This window comes from Malaclemys terrapin, chromosome 5 (assembly GCF_027887155.1).
Source record: "Malaclemys terrapin pileata isolate rMalTer1 chromosome 5, rMalTer1.hap1, whole genome shotgun sequence".
Classification (NCBI taxonomy): domain Eukaryota; kingdom Metazoa; phylum Chordata; order Testudines; family Emydidae; genus Malaclemys; species Malaclemys terrapin.
Window position 1 is genome coordinate 33,212,231 of NC_071509.1, and position 15,079 is coordinate 33,227,309.

At 41.2% G+C, this 15,079-nt stretch overlaps 1 protein-coding gene across 5 annotated transcripts in view; it reads left to right on the forward strand.

Annotated features, from left to right (window-relative positions):
- The window catches only part of SLIT2 (slit guidance ligand 2), a 422,038-nt gene that overhangs the window by 371,327 nt on the left and 35,632 nt on the right, over nucleotides 1-15,079 (forward strand). For all 5 annotated transcript variants that reach the window (XM_054030535.1, XM_054030533.1, XM_054030537.1 and 2 more), the window contains 3 exons: nucleotides 1,530-1,654; nucleotides 1,792-1,889; nucleotides 3,400-3,539. In XM_054030535.1, coding sequence (XP_053886510.1) covers nucleotides 1,530-1,654; nucleotides 1,792-1,889; nucleotides 3,400-3,539 — 363 coding nt within the window. The remainder of the gene's footprint in view (nucleotides 1-1,529; nucleotides 1,655-1,791; nucleotides 1,890-3,399; nucleotides 3,540-15,079) is intronic.

A 15,079-nucleotide genomic window follows, 5' to 3' on the forward strand; every position in this document is an offset into this window, starting at 1 on the left:
AACTATTTACTGTTCAAGAGCACACAATAATCCAACCTCACCATAGGAAAACACATAAAATAGTGCAGCAAACCAGCCTTAGGATTGAACAGCCACATGTAAACTTAATAACATAGGAAACTCAAAAGTTTTGGTGTTTAGTTTAGATTAATATCAAAACGTGGAGGGCCCCCTATGGCTCTCCATCCCCACGCAGTCCTCCTCACCTCACTTAGACTCTGAGACAGACTCTTCTTTAACTTGGATAGTGAGGAGAGTGGGCCAATGGTTGGCTACACTTATCAGGCATTCTTAATAAATGATAGACCCAGTTGCCCTTCTGTTCTCTTTTGGTCCCATCTCCCACACGGGCCTACGAAGACAAACCATGGGTTAGGCTCTGCTAATTGGATATAAAGAAAAAATAGCCTGTGACTTCAATCATGTAACAAAAATCCAGCCAACCCAACTCATAACTAGAAAATGAATCATGGGAAAAATGTGTTTTGAAATTTTCAGGCTCCCAGTTAACTGTTTAAATAATTTCTGCCTGGTTTAGATGAATTTTTTTTCTACACAAAAAAAGTTACAAGAAAAGGTACATTTTTTAAGATGCTCCAAAAATTCAAAAAGGGCAACTGTGAAGTATTTTAATATTCTGGGGAGTACACAACAAATTTCTTAGCTGATTGACATTACAAAACCTCAGATTTCATAAGTATTAGTTGCTCAATTTTGTTAGTGTGGACTTGAATACACTAACTAACAAACAGTGCTCACCTGAATTGCAGGGAAGGTGAACAGAAACATGGACACCAGCTCCAATCTGAGTCAGTAGGCGTATGCATGCAGTGACAGTGCAGTCACATTGCTTGTAGGTTCATCACATGCACGAGTGTCCACAATCTCAAGCTGCACATAAACATGGCTTTCTGTAGAGGAGGGCTAGAATAGAGGGCTGTTCACTTGGAGGTTTCATGGAGGGTAGGGTGGTAACATCATTCTATAACTGACCTCTGCGCTGTGGTCCCATGGTACCGCTATGCTTATGCAACCGGTGATAATTTCACTTGCTGAGCTTGCCATTAGATCCTCCAGGTGTACAGTTGATATGGTTTAAAACAAAAAACAAAATGGAAACAGCACAAAACACTGTTTTCTGTAACACCGCTAGGGACAAGTCAGAAAACTGTGACATTCTGGTTTTAAGAGCCAAATGAGCTGAGACTGTGTTGTTCATTTCCGTCAGAACAGAGTAGGGTGTGAGGATGGTAGATGCAAATGATTTATTTAATTTTAGAGTTGGGGAGAAAGGAGGATGAAATAGTTCAGTGGATGTTTTTTCCCCTTAGTGTTGGAAAAGGAAGGATGAAGGCCAAATGTTTTCAATCTTGATTTAAAAAAAAAAGTTAAGGCTAGCCCTGCATATGGAATATGCAGAAATACCAGGATAAGTAGAAAATAAGCAAATTAACACAAGTTTATTGTCAAAAATAAAGAAATGATGAGAGATGTTAGTTTCTGACTAACAAATGTGTATTTCCTTTAAGGGCCTGTGGATGTTAATATACTTGCTAAGTGTAGTCCCTGCTTATCAAATCCATGTAAAAATGATGGCACTTGTAACAATGATCCTGTTGACTTCTACAGATGTACCTGCCCATATGGTTTCAAGGTATGTACTGGGTGGTGAGAAGAGAGTTGAGGAAAATATAAGCTTCATTGTTCTCCCCAGTCATGAAAAGAAGTCTCTTTTTGCTCGCTTCCACCAGTCTTTTTTGTTTTATTTTATCTTCTATTTTGTTGTTCCAGGGCCAGGACTGCGATATTCCAATTCATGCCTGCATCAGTAACCCTTGCCAACATGGTGGAACTTGCCATTTAAAAGAAGGAGAAAAAGATGGATTCTGGTAGCGGTTTTTTTCATCAATAAAAACAAAAGAAAAGTCTACTGAGATTGAACTACTTGTTAAGGAAAACTAAAATCTTTTGGCTATTAATCTTTGGATCCTAGAGAGTAATGAGGAGAGGAGATATTTGTTGATAAATACAAAACCACAGCAGTAGTCTTTCAGGGCTTCTGAAGTATTAGGAAAAAATTCTGTCCTCAGAAAGCTTAAAGTGCCTTAAAACTGTTTAAAAAAATGTGATTAGTCAAGGCATATCAGGGTAAGACAACATAGTATTGACTCCATTATGTTAATTAATAGCTAGCTAGATCCCTGCTGAAAAAGTCTCACAATTCAGCTGTTGTTGTGTGTATTACTTCAACAGACAGCATGTAAATGATAAGTTGTAAATCCCAGTGAAACAGAAAATTAATGATTCATTCTGAACCACTGTGCCAGTAGATAAACATGCTGTGAGCATTTTAAATCTTGAGTTATTTAATCACACAGTACAATTACTCCAGATGTACTTCATGAATTATGAAATATAGTTCTTTATTAAATGACTAATAATTTCACATTAGAATGCTAATCTACTCCTCAAGCTTGTTAGAAATGCCACTTTAAAAAGAAATGCTCTTTATTCTGCAATTCATTAAGAAATTATCCTTATTTATATATCCAAATTCTGTTCCAAGATTAGACTCTTTCCAATTAAAAATTAACTGTATACATTTTAATACCATGCCACAGTCATGTTTTAATTAGAATCTAAAGGGACACAGTCACAGTTTGAAACCTCATAATTTGACCTATCTTTCTTCTTTTTTAATATTGTGTGTGTTTTCAAAGTCCAATTAACAACATAATCACAGTTATGGGTGCAATATAAAAATAATAGCTACATTGAATTATATAACAAATATGTGTCGTGTGTGTGTGTGTATATTATGTTTTTATTTTATTTATTATTTGTTTTTAATATGCTACATGCTGTGAAAACATGCATAAAAGAAGGTACAATCTCTGCCTTGAAGAGTGTACAGTCTTGATATATAATATAATGATAATTTATTTATCATGTATTACATTCATATATATTGCATATTAGACTCTACTCCTGCAAATATTTACATGAGTAAAGTTAAGCATGTGCATAATCTTTGCAAGATAAAGGCCTTATATGTAATAATGTATTATAATACTTTGGCGATATTTTGTATGTTTTAAAAAATCAGTTTTAGAGATCAGCACTCATAAGCAGTCCTATAATATAAAGGTAGCATGCATTCAATAGAAGAACATAAATGGGGAAGGAAACATTTAGTTTTGAAATGCAGGGGATAGGTCTATATTTAATTAAAATTATTTTCTGAAAAATACTGGCAGTGTTATACAGTTTAAAAAAAACTTAAGAACACTCTTATATATGATATAATGCTTAATAACTAATGTTATAATTATATGTTTAGTTGTCTGATCTCCCCTGCTGATGATTCACTATAAGCAAGTATATTTTCTGTTTTTACAGGTGCACTTGTGCAGATGGATTTGAAGGTGAAAACTGTGAAGTGAATGTTGATGACTGCGAAGACAATGACTGTGAAAATAATTCTACCTGTGTAGATGGAATTAACAACTACACTTGCCTTTGCCCACCTGAATATACTGGTAGGAATATGAGAGAAAACACAGGCAATTTAACACTGATTGTAAATGAATAGTCTTATGTTTTAAAGTTTGTGGATGAATCCTGGCTCCACTGAAGTCAATGGAAGTTTTGCCATTGACTGCTATGGGGCCAGGATTTCACACTGTGACTCTTTTATTTGGTTTATTTGGTAAAATGTATAATTACAAACAAAAAACACACACCACCAACACACCATGCTGCATCAACACACTTTTTATGTTCATTCATTGATTTTTTTTGTATTAACAAATAACATTTTGAAAGTTAAAAATCATTCAAATTTTATTTTAATTTAAAAGATAAAATTGTCTTCACCAGCACTAAGGTCCAGCTAAGCCCAGTGGAGGACAGCCAAGGAAAGAAGAAAAAAGTAGGAGCTGTACAGATCTAAGATCAACCCTTATGGTTTCCTTCCTTCACCTCCACAAAATATTAACTGAGCAGAGAGCTCACACCTTGCCAGAACAGAACAACGGTTGTGGCAAGAGCTCCCCCTACACTAAAACATAGTGGTGACAAGGGAATGTAATCTATCTCCCTCTGTTCTCAGCCCCAGCATGCACACACACACACACACACACGTGCTCCCCAGTAATCTTTTCTTGTAGCTGTTCACCTGTCAGTGTCAGTTGGAGGCCAGGTATAAATCATTCCTTTCTCATATAAAGGGTGGTTACTCCAGTTGTATTGCTGTAGTCACTCTTACAGACTCTGTGGCCTCAGCTGGAAAGTGGGAATGGAAGATCCTGAAAATCAGGAACTTTAGAGAACAGGAAGCAGGATATTTTATTTATTGAGATGCATTCACTGTGTATCAGTAAATTGCTAGGTGCATATACAGCTTAAATACACAACTCATAATCAAACACACAAAGTATTTAAAGAACTGCCCTGACCCCAGAATAAACTCCACTCAATCGTCATATCCCATAATCCCACTTGGTCTCCCTGCCCCTAAGAAAAAAACATGAGAAAACAGGTGAGTCTTGCAGCATGCTCTAAAAAGCACTAAATCTAGGCTCTGGTGGATGGCCAAAGAGGGAAGTGAATTCCAGAAACAAAGGTCCTCGCCAAGAACTACCAACCCTCTTCTGTGTAAGCCAGGGCAATATTAACTTGAATGCCACACCCCCACTTTAGGTTTTAAAAGTTAAAGCCAAAACTTTAAATCTGCACCCTGGAAATCAACTGGCAACATATGCAGGTCACAGAACTCAGGGAAATGTGTTTTGTGCATTAAATACCACTTATAAGTCAGTTAACTGCATTCATACACTATCTGCAATTTCCAAATGACTTGGTGGTGTGGCTCCATACAGAGTGAATTACAATAACTGAAATAGCAAAGGTATGAATAAGTCCGGTGAGGTCCACATCTAAAAGAAAAGGACATAATGTTCTGTTAAGTACAAATGACAGAACACTCTTTTGCCATTTGCTACTATCAGTATATCTAGGAGCAACTGATGATTCAAGAGAATCCCTAGCTGTAAGTCTTAGAAACAAACGGTAGCCAAACCCCAGCCTGAATAAGGGTGCATATATGTCTGGCATTTTTCCTGTAATCCTTATATCGGTCTTATCTGAGCTGAGTCTTAACCACCTAGCTGTCAGCTATTTTAAAATCTCTATTAGCCACTAGGTAAGTCATTCCACTGCACAAGTAGATTGGAAGAGATGGAAGTATAGAGCGAGGTGTCATTAGCAAACCTTTTTCTGCATTAGCTCTTTTGAGGTCTTGTATATCCATGGAAAAGGTTAAGACCTCATGTGCATGAGCTTTTAGCTCTAGTAACTTTGTTACCAGTGTTTTGGTTTGTTTTTGTTTTGTGGCTTTTGTCTCAGACCTGTCTTTTCTCCAGATAGGTTAGACTGCTCCAGTCCTGTCTGCTGAGACAGGAATGTCACAGGGCCATAACTATTTTATGAACATCTTTAGCATTAATTATGTAATAGCATAAAATTATTAAGTATATTTTTATACAATTTCTGTCCTGCTTTGCTTTTTAAGTATCTCTGTGTGTACGTAGTTAGGGAAATGTAATGTAACAGATTGGGAAGTGAGTAATCTTGGTAATGTGTTTTTATTTTAATTTTCTGTTGCAGTTGTTTGTTTTTTAGTCTGGTGGCAAAACACCAGAAAACAGTACTGTAAAACAAAAAGGCTGACTTGTCCTTGGGGAAATGTCAGGTAATTACATTTCTGTGGAGGGCAGCATTCTGTCCTTGGACAGAATGGCTCTAAGAAGAAAACTTTATCCTGGTTTCTCTAAATCAAAACTTTGATTTGGTTCTGTTGTTGCTTTAAGGCTAGTTTAAAGAAAAGAATAACTTTAACTCTTACAAACAATTAACTCTGTTTTCAGAGATGTACTTTATTCACAATTCCTGTTGATGTCAGTGGGAACTGTAGGTTCTCAACATCTCTGAAAATAAGGCCAAACAATTTTATAAGGTCTGTACTATTAATTGTATTGTATTTAGAGATTATGGTCAAGATTTTAAAATACTTCAATACCTCTCAGGCTTTCCTCATCCTGTCCCTCGCCCCCCCCCCCCAAAAAATTACTTTCTAAATATATATGGCCAGATTTGCCTGGTATATATAACTCTATACACCGTAAAATCAGCTACTGTGATTTCACCCAATGTACAATGACTTCACGTCCTACCTTAACTGACCCTGCAGTTTGAAATAAATAAATAAGCCTATCATGTTATAATTATAACTTTGTACAGCTAACATACCATGTCAAGATCTGAGAATGGGGAATGGGGAAACAGTAGTGTAAAACAATGCTACAATTAGTTAAAGTCACAAATTGTTTTTGATTTTTTTGTTCTCTGCCTGATTCAAAGGTAAGTAACTAAATCTCAGTCTAAGTAACTCAATCTGCATGAAGAACTTTGTAAATTTCACGTGCAGCAGTCTCTACATACTGCAGTCCATTGTCTCCCACACTTCTGGATATCTGGGCAGCTCTCCTCTCTCGGCAGCTTCACAGAGGCAGATCAGTGTTTGGGATTGCACTCTCTGGCCATGCTCCACCCCTTCCACTCACCCTTCAGCTTGCCACCATATTCTTCGTGGCAGCAGACAGTGGCAGTTTTTGTTGCTCACACCCTCACTCTTCTGTTTTTTATCTTTTTCTGCCTACTTTTTGGGCAGTGGGGAGCAGTGCTCTTCCTCGCCGACATTCCTCCTCCTCCCTTGGTTGGTTAGCCCCTCAGAGATTTAACTTTCCCTGAGTCTCCACTTCAGCATCTCCCTGCTGGGTCCTCTGCCCCTGTACAGGCAAAGCAGAACAGCCAAGAAAATATTGGGTCAAATTGAAGCACTGCTCTGTCTGTGAGGCAGCTTTTCCAGGCTTGGCAGACAGTGAGTTGTGTCCAGTCTGTACCCAGACAACTGACTCCAACTCTGTTAGGTCCTGGGGCTACCAGTCGGACAGGCAGGTCGGGTCCCCAACCCACCCAGGCAGATGCAACTCCAGTGGGGAAAATGGACCAGGAATCCCAGCAGGTGAGGCTCCAAAAGTGATGAGGACCTTGACTGCTCAAGTTGGGGGTAAGTCCCAGGGAACTCCTTCAGAACAAAGTGAGGAGGCTTGTAGGGCCATAAGTCCTTCCACCAACCCCCCTCTGAAAGTGAGTTTTGAGTGCCCTGGAGAAAGAAGCAGGGCATCTAATCAACTTCCTTCTCTCAAAAGCCAACCAGGAGAGGTTGGACAAGAAGTCCCACTGTCCTGCTGGGGAATGGGACTCAGCAGGGGAGGATTCTGAATCAAACCTCTTGTGGGGGCTTCAGGCCCTAAGGAAGGCAAGCTGCAAAAGGCCTCACCAAAGCCACAGCAGAGCTATTACACTCCTGAAACAAGCTAAACAATTCAAAAATGTAAACAGGCAAAAAAGAGAAGGAAAAATCACACACACACCCAAAAAAAGATACGAGCAGTGATGAGCTGCTAAAATCTTAACAACGGGTTCCCTATAAAAAGTTCTGATTCAAGGGATATGCCACAGTATGTATTTTTTGTACCTTTCTCCATAAGAAGTGGCAATGCATTGAGTTATTAGGAGTCATACTTAACAATAAAAAATATGTCCGTATTTTCCCGTATTTTAAAATTTAAAAATTCCTCTTGGACGGCGATTTAAGAACCAAAAAGCCTGACATGTTCGGGAAAATACGGATGTATGTTAACCCTCCCTAAAGTTCTTTTTTAAAGAGATGGGCCTGAACTAGATTGAGCTCTGTTTCACATGTGTGGGTCCCTGCCAGATGCCCCGATTTTATAGGGACAGTCCTGATTTCTGGGTCTTTTTCTTATATAGGCTTCTATTACCCCCCCACCCCCGTCTCGATTTTTCACATCTGCTGTATGTTCGCATGTGTGGGTGTGCACATGTTTGGGTCCCAGCTACTCCCTGCCCCCCTCATTGAAGCAAGTGTGCAGGGTTACTGCCCTGGGAACTGCAGGGCACCAGTGGATGTGGGGCCAGCTGCAAACAGGGGCATGTGGCAGGGCTAGCTGGAGGCAGGGGATGCGGGGCTGGCTGCGGACAGGGTAGGGGGTGCAGAGCTGGCTGGAGACGGGAGTATGGGGCTGGCTGGAGATAGGAGGGTGGCTGGCTTCAGGCAGGGGGGTGCGGCAGGGGTTGGCTAGAGACAGTGCAGGAGGTGCGGGGCTGGCTGCAGGCAGGGCAGGGGGTGCGGCAGGGGGTGTGGGGCTGGCTGGAGGCAGGGGCTGGCTGCGGGCAGGGTGGTGGGTACTCATGGGGAGAGCGGCTCGGAGCACCCCGAGCAGCAGGATGCGGCCCAGCAGAGCAGCCGGGGACCCACCAGGCAGCAGCGGGAGCCCCAGGGCCAGGGGTCGGGGGAGCAGCAACAGGGCCCGTGCCCAGGGCCAGGTGGCGGCCCACATGGCTCCCGCAGTGCAGCGCCCCCGGCAGCCAGAGGAGGAATTACATCACTTCCCGGCCAGAGCCCATCAAAGCTGCAGCGCCCCCTCGCAGGAAAGCAGGTTAACAACCGGTTCTAAAACTGCTTTAAAATTTAACAACCAGTTCACGCGAACCGGCTCCAGCTCACCACTGGATACGAGTCCTCTGTCTTCTTTTCCTCCTCATCCTCTTTTCGCTCCTCCACTGGGGAAGGTGAGCAGTCTGGCTTTGCATCCAAACAGGAATAGGGGGGAAAATACAGCAAAGGTGTTTTTTTTTTTTTTTTTAAGAAATGTAAAGCTACATGCATCAAGGCTGTTTCATGATTCAAACCCAACCTGAGGAGTCTCGTCAGAGTAAGCTTTAGAGTAAATTTCTTGTCTCAAAAGCCTTCCCCAAGGCAGCAATACCTCTTCCTTCTTCCTTCAAGGAAGTGATTAGGGATGAATGGAACAAGCCTGATAAGGACAAGCACATTAACAAGAGCGACCTCAGGCTCTATAACATTCAAGAATCTAAGGGCTCTATTGTTGGCATTGTGGAATCCCTCCTCTGGGATGATTAGCCCCAAGGATCCTATGGATAGAAAGATGGAGGCCATTCTCAAAAAGGACTTTGAAGCCTGCTCCACCACTCTCTGAGCGTCCTAGCAGCTACCTGCTTTGCAAGATCTCAAAGCCCTTAAGGACAGAGATCGTCCTGACTTTGGTTCCATTTTAAAGAAAGTCTCCCTAGCAGCAGCATTTGTAGCTGGCGCCTCAATAGATGCAATGAGCTTCTCAGCCAGAGCCATTGTCTCTAGTTCAGAGCCATACACTATCTATGTCTCCATCTCCGGACAGTTCTTTGCACTGCCAAATTTATATGCTCTCTTCTTTTTGGAGAAAATCTGGAGAAGGTGGTGGCTGACTGTAGCAAAATCCAAACAATCTCTCCCTTCCTGACTAAGTGCCTCCAGGAGAGAGTTTAGACTGGCCTTCAGACAGAGGCACGCCTTTTGCCCCTCATCCTCACACAGGTAACAGCAAAGGGACAATAGAGTCTCCAAGGGAAAACAGTGAAATTGAGGCCCAGGGGAAAGCCTAGAGGGATCTCAGCACTTCAAACTTATTGTTTAGACTTTAGGCCTCTGTTCAACCAATCCATTCACGAATCCTAGGAATGCAAAGAGATCAAAATACTTCACAAGGGAGGCAGACCCTTGAGCCATGGGGACAGACGCCCTGTTGCATAGTTGGCTGCAGGGCCTACTATGTGCATTTCCACCCTTCCGACTACTGGGAAAGGTGGTCTAGAAAATAAAATGAGAACAGGCGATGGTAATTCTTATAATTCCTCATTGGCCAAGGACACCTTGATTCTCAGACCTCATTTAACTGGATCTCCCACACCAGCTTCCGTGGAGAGTGGACATCCTCTCATAAAGGTCCTTTTCTTCATCTGGACTCAAAATGGCTTCAACTAACTGCAAAGCTATTGAGAGGGAGGCGCTGGAAGGTCTTAGTCTGCCATCTAGAGTCATTAAGGCATTGCTTTTGGCTAGAAGACTATAAAAATACTCCTCTGTCTGGTCAGATTCTACAAGTGCACAGCACAATGCATATCCTGGAAATCCTGGAATCCTAACCATTCTGTACTTCCTCCAGGAAGGCATAGAAAGAGGCCTTCAACCCAGTACCATTGTATGTCAGGTGTCCACTATTAGTAGAGTGCTTATTCGCAAGATCCTCGGGCTCTCTGGCAGAAAATTCACAGATAGCAAGATTCCTTCAAGTAGTCCAATTAGCCAGATTAACGGTCAGATCACTTTCCAGAATGGAACCCACCTCTGGTTTTGAGGACCCTGGCAAGCCATCTCTTTTGAGGAGCCTTTGACTTCACCATTGGCCTTTTATTTATCTGTTAAGACTTGTTTCTTAGTAGCTATCCAAGCTTAGATATCAAAAGAGCCTTGAAAGTCTATCTCAAACATATAGAGTCCATGAGAAGATCGGACTCTCTATTCTTGTCCTTCCACACAAAATGCCAGGGACTTAGAGTTTTCAAGTCCTCCATCACTAGATGGTTTAGACTATGTATTGTGGAAGTCTATACATCATCAGTGTTTCCTGTATCAGAAGGCATCAAGGCACAATCCACGAGATCCTTAGCAACCTCATGGCAGAATGAGCAAGTGCATCCATTCTGGAAATTTGCAAAGCGACCACTTGGTCTATAGCTAATACCTTCATTAAGCACTACAAGGTGGACTTTCTATCTTCCACAGATGTGTCCTTTGGCAGAAGGGCCTGAAGATAGTGGTCTACAATAATATGGACCTTTGAGTGAGCTCATAAAAAGGGCTCTTCTTTCATAACCCTCCCTATATCTGATCACTGCTCACTACTTCCCGGACGTCCAGAATTGTGGGAGATGCTGGGCTGCAGAACGGAAATTTTCTTACCAATAATTTCCTTTTTGCAAGCAGCATCTTGCACAATTCTGTGCACCCTAGATGGCTCATGAGCCAAGGATCAGCCATTAGGTGGAATCATTACCGTAGGACAGTCCTTCCTGATCTAATGTACATAGTTGTTTCATTATCTCTGGAATATTTGTCAATAATGAGGCTATGCACATTTCACAGTTTGGGAATAACTCATCTGGTGGCAAGCAGGAGCAGAGAAGGCCTGGCCAGAGACTGGTTCACCTCTGTGAAGTTGCAGAGAGAGGAGATTAGCCCAGAATGTCCAGAATTAGAATTGTGGGAGATACTGCTTGCTTAATAGAAACAGTATCATAATTTTTTTTAAAGGAAAAAAAAACTATTAACAATGTTCCAGGTGTATTTAAAACATTTCTCCGTAGTCTTTGCAATTCAGGCCTTTCAGCATTCTTCTAATGTGTGAGAACTGAAAATTGAAATTGACTATAAACAAAAGTGAAACTGACTAATCTGTTTTTATTGTCCTCACTGGGTAAAATGCCATAAGTAACCAGAGTATAAACAGTGACAAGTGTAAATCATTTTGTTCAAATTATATCTATTTTAGTCATCTAAACCATCATTAACACAGAAAAATAAATTTCTTATAAACATTTTGATAGTGTTCTACTAATCAGAACTAGCTGTAAAATCAATTGAAGTGAACAGTTACAGGAATGTAGGGTCAGATCTTCAGCTGGTGTAATACACCCTAGATCACCATTGACTTCAGTAGAGTTACATTGATTTACACCACTTTTTAAAGCTTAATTCCTTCCTTCTCTAAGACTTAATTAGTAATTTGGGTTATATTTTTCCAATTAGATTCTTGCGGTTCTTGTTCTGTTCTATTAATTCTTGGATCTGTCCGTGTTGAAGATTTCATGGTGCATGGCAACTGAATGTGGACTTGCACCATGCCAGAATATTTTTTGAGTGAATGGCTGTCTGTAAATACAGTTTAATATTTCTACACAGGATAAAGAAAATGTTGTTCGGAATTTGGCAGTCTAAAATGTAAATTTTTCATGCTCGAGTTTATTTTTTGGGATGGTAGGCTTGATAGGATCTCAAGATTATCTCTGAAACTGCAATTTCCTGTATAGGTAAACTTTCAAAAATACTGTGAAGGGTGTTCTATCTCAAAACCTGTCAATGTGTGCATCTCTCCTGCCACATTTTGAATATTGATATCTTTGTCTAACAGTTGGCATGGAATTGAAAAACGTGCTGTGGCTTTCTTAATAGTGACAATTCCATATCTGCCAAGTTAAGATTGTGCTTTGCAGTTAACACTATCATCACACTGTCAAAGACAAGTATGGTATGTGTGTTGTACTGTAAACATTCTTAAGATGTCACAGAATGTAACCTTGAAACCCACAATAAGCACACAGGATCAGAAGAGACCTGGAGTTGCTGATGAATAACATGTAAAGTTGCTCACATTATGTCCTGCACTCTTTAACTTTGCCTTGCTCTCTTAATTATCATCTCATTTTTATCCTCAAATCTAATGACTGTCAGGTCATTACATGTACATCCTAGAAATTAAAATTGATCATTTCTCTTGTTCATTACCATGTCATTAGAACACATATCTCCTTGGTCTAGCAGCGCAACTCTTTCTATGCCAGCAGTAGCACATACTTCTTACTTTTCTTGTTTGTTTTGTTCTGCTGTAGGTAAAAAATTGAAGCTTGCTTCACTTTGCTATGCAAACCTCTCTGCTGCTATAGTTGTGCATTAGCTTAATGTGCTGTTGTATTACAATGTAAAAAGTCTCTTGTCTCTTCTGTCTTTGTCACTGCAAGCTGCTAATCTGAATGAAGTGGAAAAAGGTCAGTTGTCTTTTAAGCCTATTTTCACTTACCTTGGTTTCTTGCTTTTCTTTTCTTTAAAGGTGCATGGATTTCAGTGTATGCACGTGATCAGAGAAATGATATAGTTAACATTTAGCAAGCTTACCCTAAATCCTCAGATCAGGCATTTTACTGTTTCTCCATATATGTCAAATGAATGCTATTAAAGGTAAAAATACAGCTCTTTGCACAGAAGACAGTGATACAAGAACAGACCATTAACACTGTAAACATTGTCTTTTTCAAATATACTAAAACTTACCATATGCATCCTCTCTGGTGACCAATAAAAATGGCTTGCTTTACAGAGATGGTCTCCTAATAAAACTTGCACCCAACAGGTGTAAGACCTACTTTGGTTCTGTTCTAATGCTTTCTAGATTCTAAAATACCTATTTAATTTTCTTATATGAATTGTCCTGCTAGACATTAGGTTGTGATGTCCTCCTGTTTATCATTGTAGTGACCAAGTGTTACAGCACATACTGCATCTAAAAAATCACACAGTGATATGAGGCTGTGCAACAGAGAAAGTTAATGGAGATATATGCAGCCTTAATTTTGAGTAACCTTATGTTTTGGGTTTCTGTCAAAACATTAATGTCACTAAAACACAAGGTTGATTTAACCCAATAATGGAAGAGATTCTAATCCATCATTTTGAATTACATATTTATATCAATTCCTAGCACTAGTATTTCATGATTAATTTTAAGTAGCTGAAGGATATGCCTGTTTTTCCTCCTCCTCATTTCCTGTCCTCTTTCGCTCTTTTCCCCCACACACAATCTGCCCCCATCACAGAAAATCCTCCTATAGAGAGGTGAAGGGTGGACCGAGTCTGTTAGTGCCATTCTTTGAATGGGTGGGAATGGGTCATTGAAAAACAACATAAGATACTCCTAAGGGTTCAATTTGCTGCTCAGAACCACACTCAGATCCTAAACCAGGAGTGGGCAAACTACGGTCAGGGGACTGCATCCAGCCCGCCAGACATTTTAATCTGGCCCTCAAGCTCCCGCTGGGAAGCAGGGTCTGGGGCTTGCCCTGCTCTGACGCTCCAGCCGGGGAGCAGAGTAGGGGGCTTGCCCCACTCTGCATGGCTCCCAGAAGCAGCGGCATGTCCCCTCTCTGGCTCCTACGCGTAGGAGCAGCCAGGGCGCTCCGCATGCTGCCCCCACCCAAGCACCATCCCTGAAGCTCCCATTGGCCGGGAACTGCACAGAGCCACCTGGCCGCGCCTCCACATAGGAGCCGGAGAGAGGACATGCCATTGATTCTGGGAGCTGCTTGAGGTAAGCGCTGCCCAGAGCCTGCACCCCTGACCCCTTCCTGCACCCCAACCCCCTGCCCCAGTCCGGATCCCCCTCCTGCCCTCCAATCCCCTTGGTCCCAGCCTGGAGCACCCTCCTGCACCCCAAACCCCTCAGCCCCACCCCAGAGCCCGCACCCCCAGCCAAAGCTCTCCCCCTCCCCACATCCCTGCCCCAGCCCGGAGCCCCCTTCTACACCGTGAACTCCTAATTTCTTGCCCCACCACAGAGCCCGCACCCCCAGCTGGAGCCCTCACCCCCTCCCACACCCCAACCCTCAATTTTGTGAGCATTCATGGCCTGCCATACAATTTCCATACCCAGATGTGGCCCTCGGGCCAAAAAGTTTGCCCACCCCTGTTAACTCTCACCCTCATATAGTAGCTCATTGCTCTGTGACCACCCTGCCAGGCTGGTGTACAATTGGTTTATTTTATTATGACTAATAGTGTGCATATCGTTAGGAAAGCTAGCTACCGTTCAAACACAATACCACTGTTTACAAATAAATCCATCATCTTATTTTTAATGTTGAACCAAAACCAAACTGCACTGACTACTAAACTAGCATATGTAATTTTTTTAATGAAATTTGCTTTATAAGTGTGCAAAGTACTTTTGTTACACTCACTGAATTTTCTTTCAGAACTTTAAAAATATCAAAATGTGATTTTTTTGTATTGATGAAAAACATAGTTTAAAATGGAATATAAACTGTAGATGTGCTACTGTGCACACAGGGTTCCCAATTCAAGTTTGAATGGATAATTATGTCTCCTCATTGAAATATCTATTTTATATGAGATTAAAAGGAGAAAACATAATCAGAAAAAAGGTTGTAGTTATTGGAAATGTGTGAAACAAGTGAATAACATAATATATTGTAATTAGTGTAACCCACACAATCAAATTATTAAAAAGCTCAGGGGAGGTAA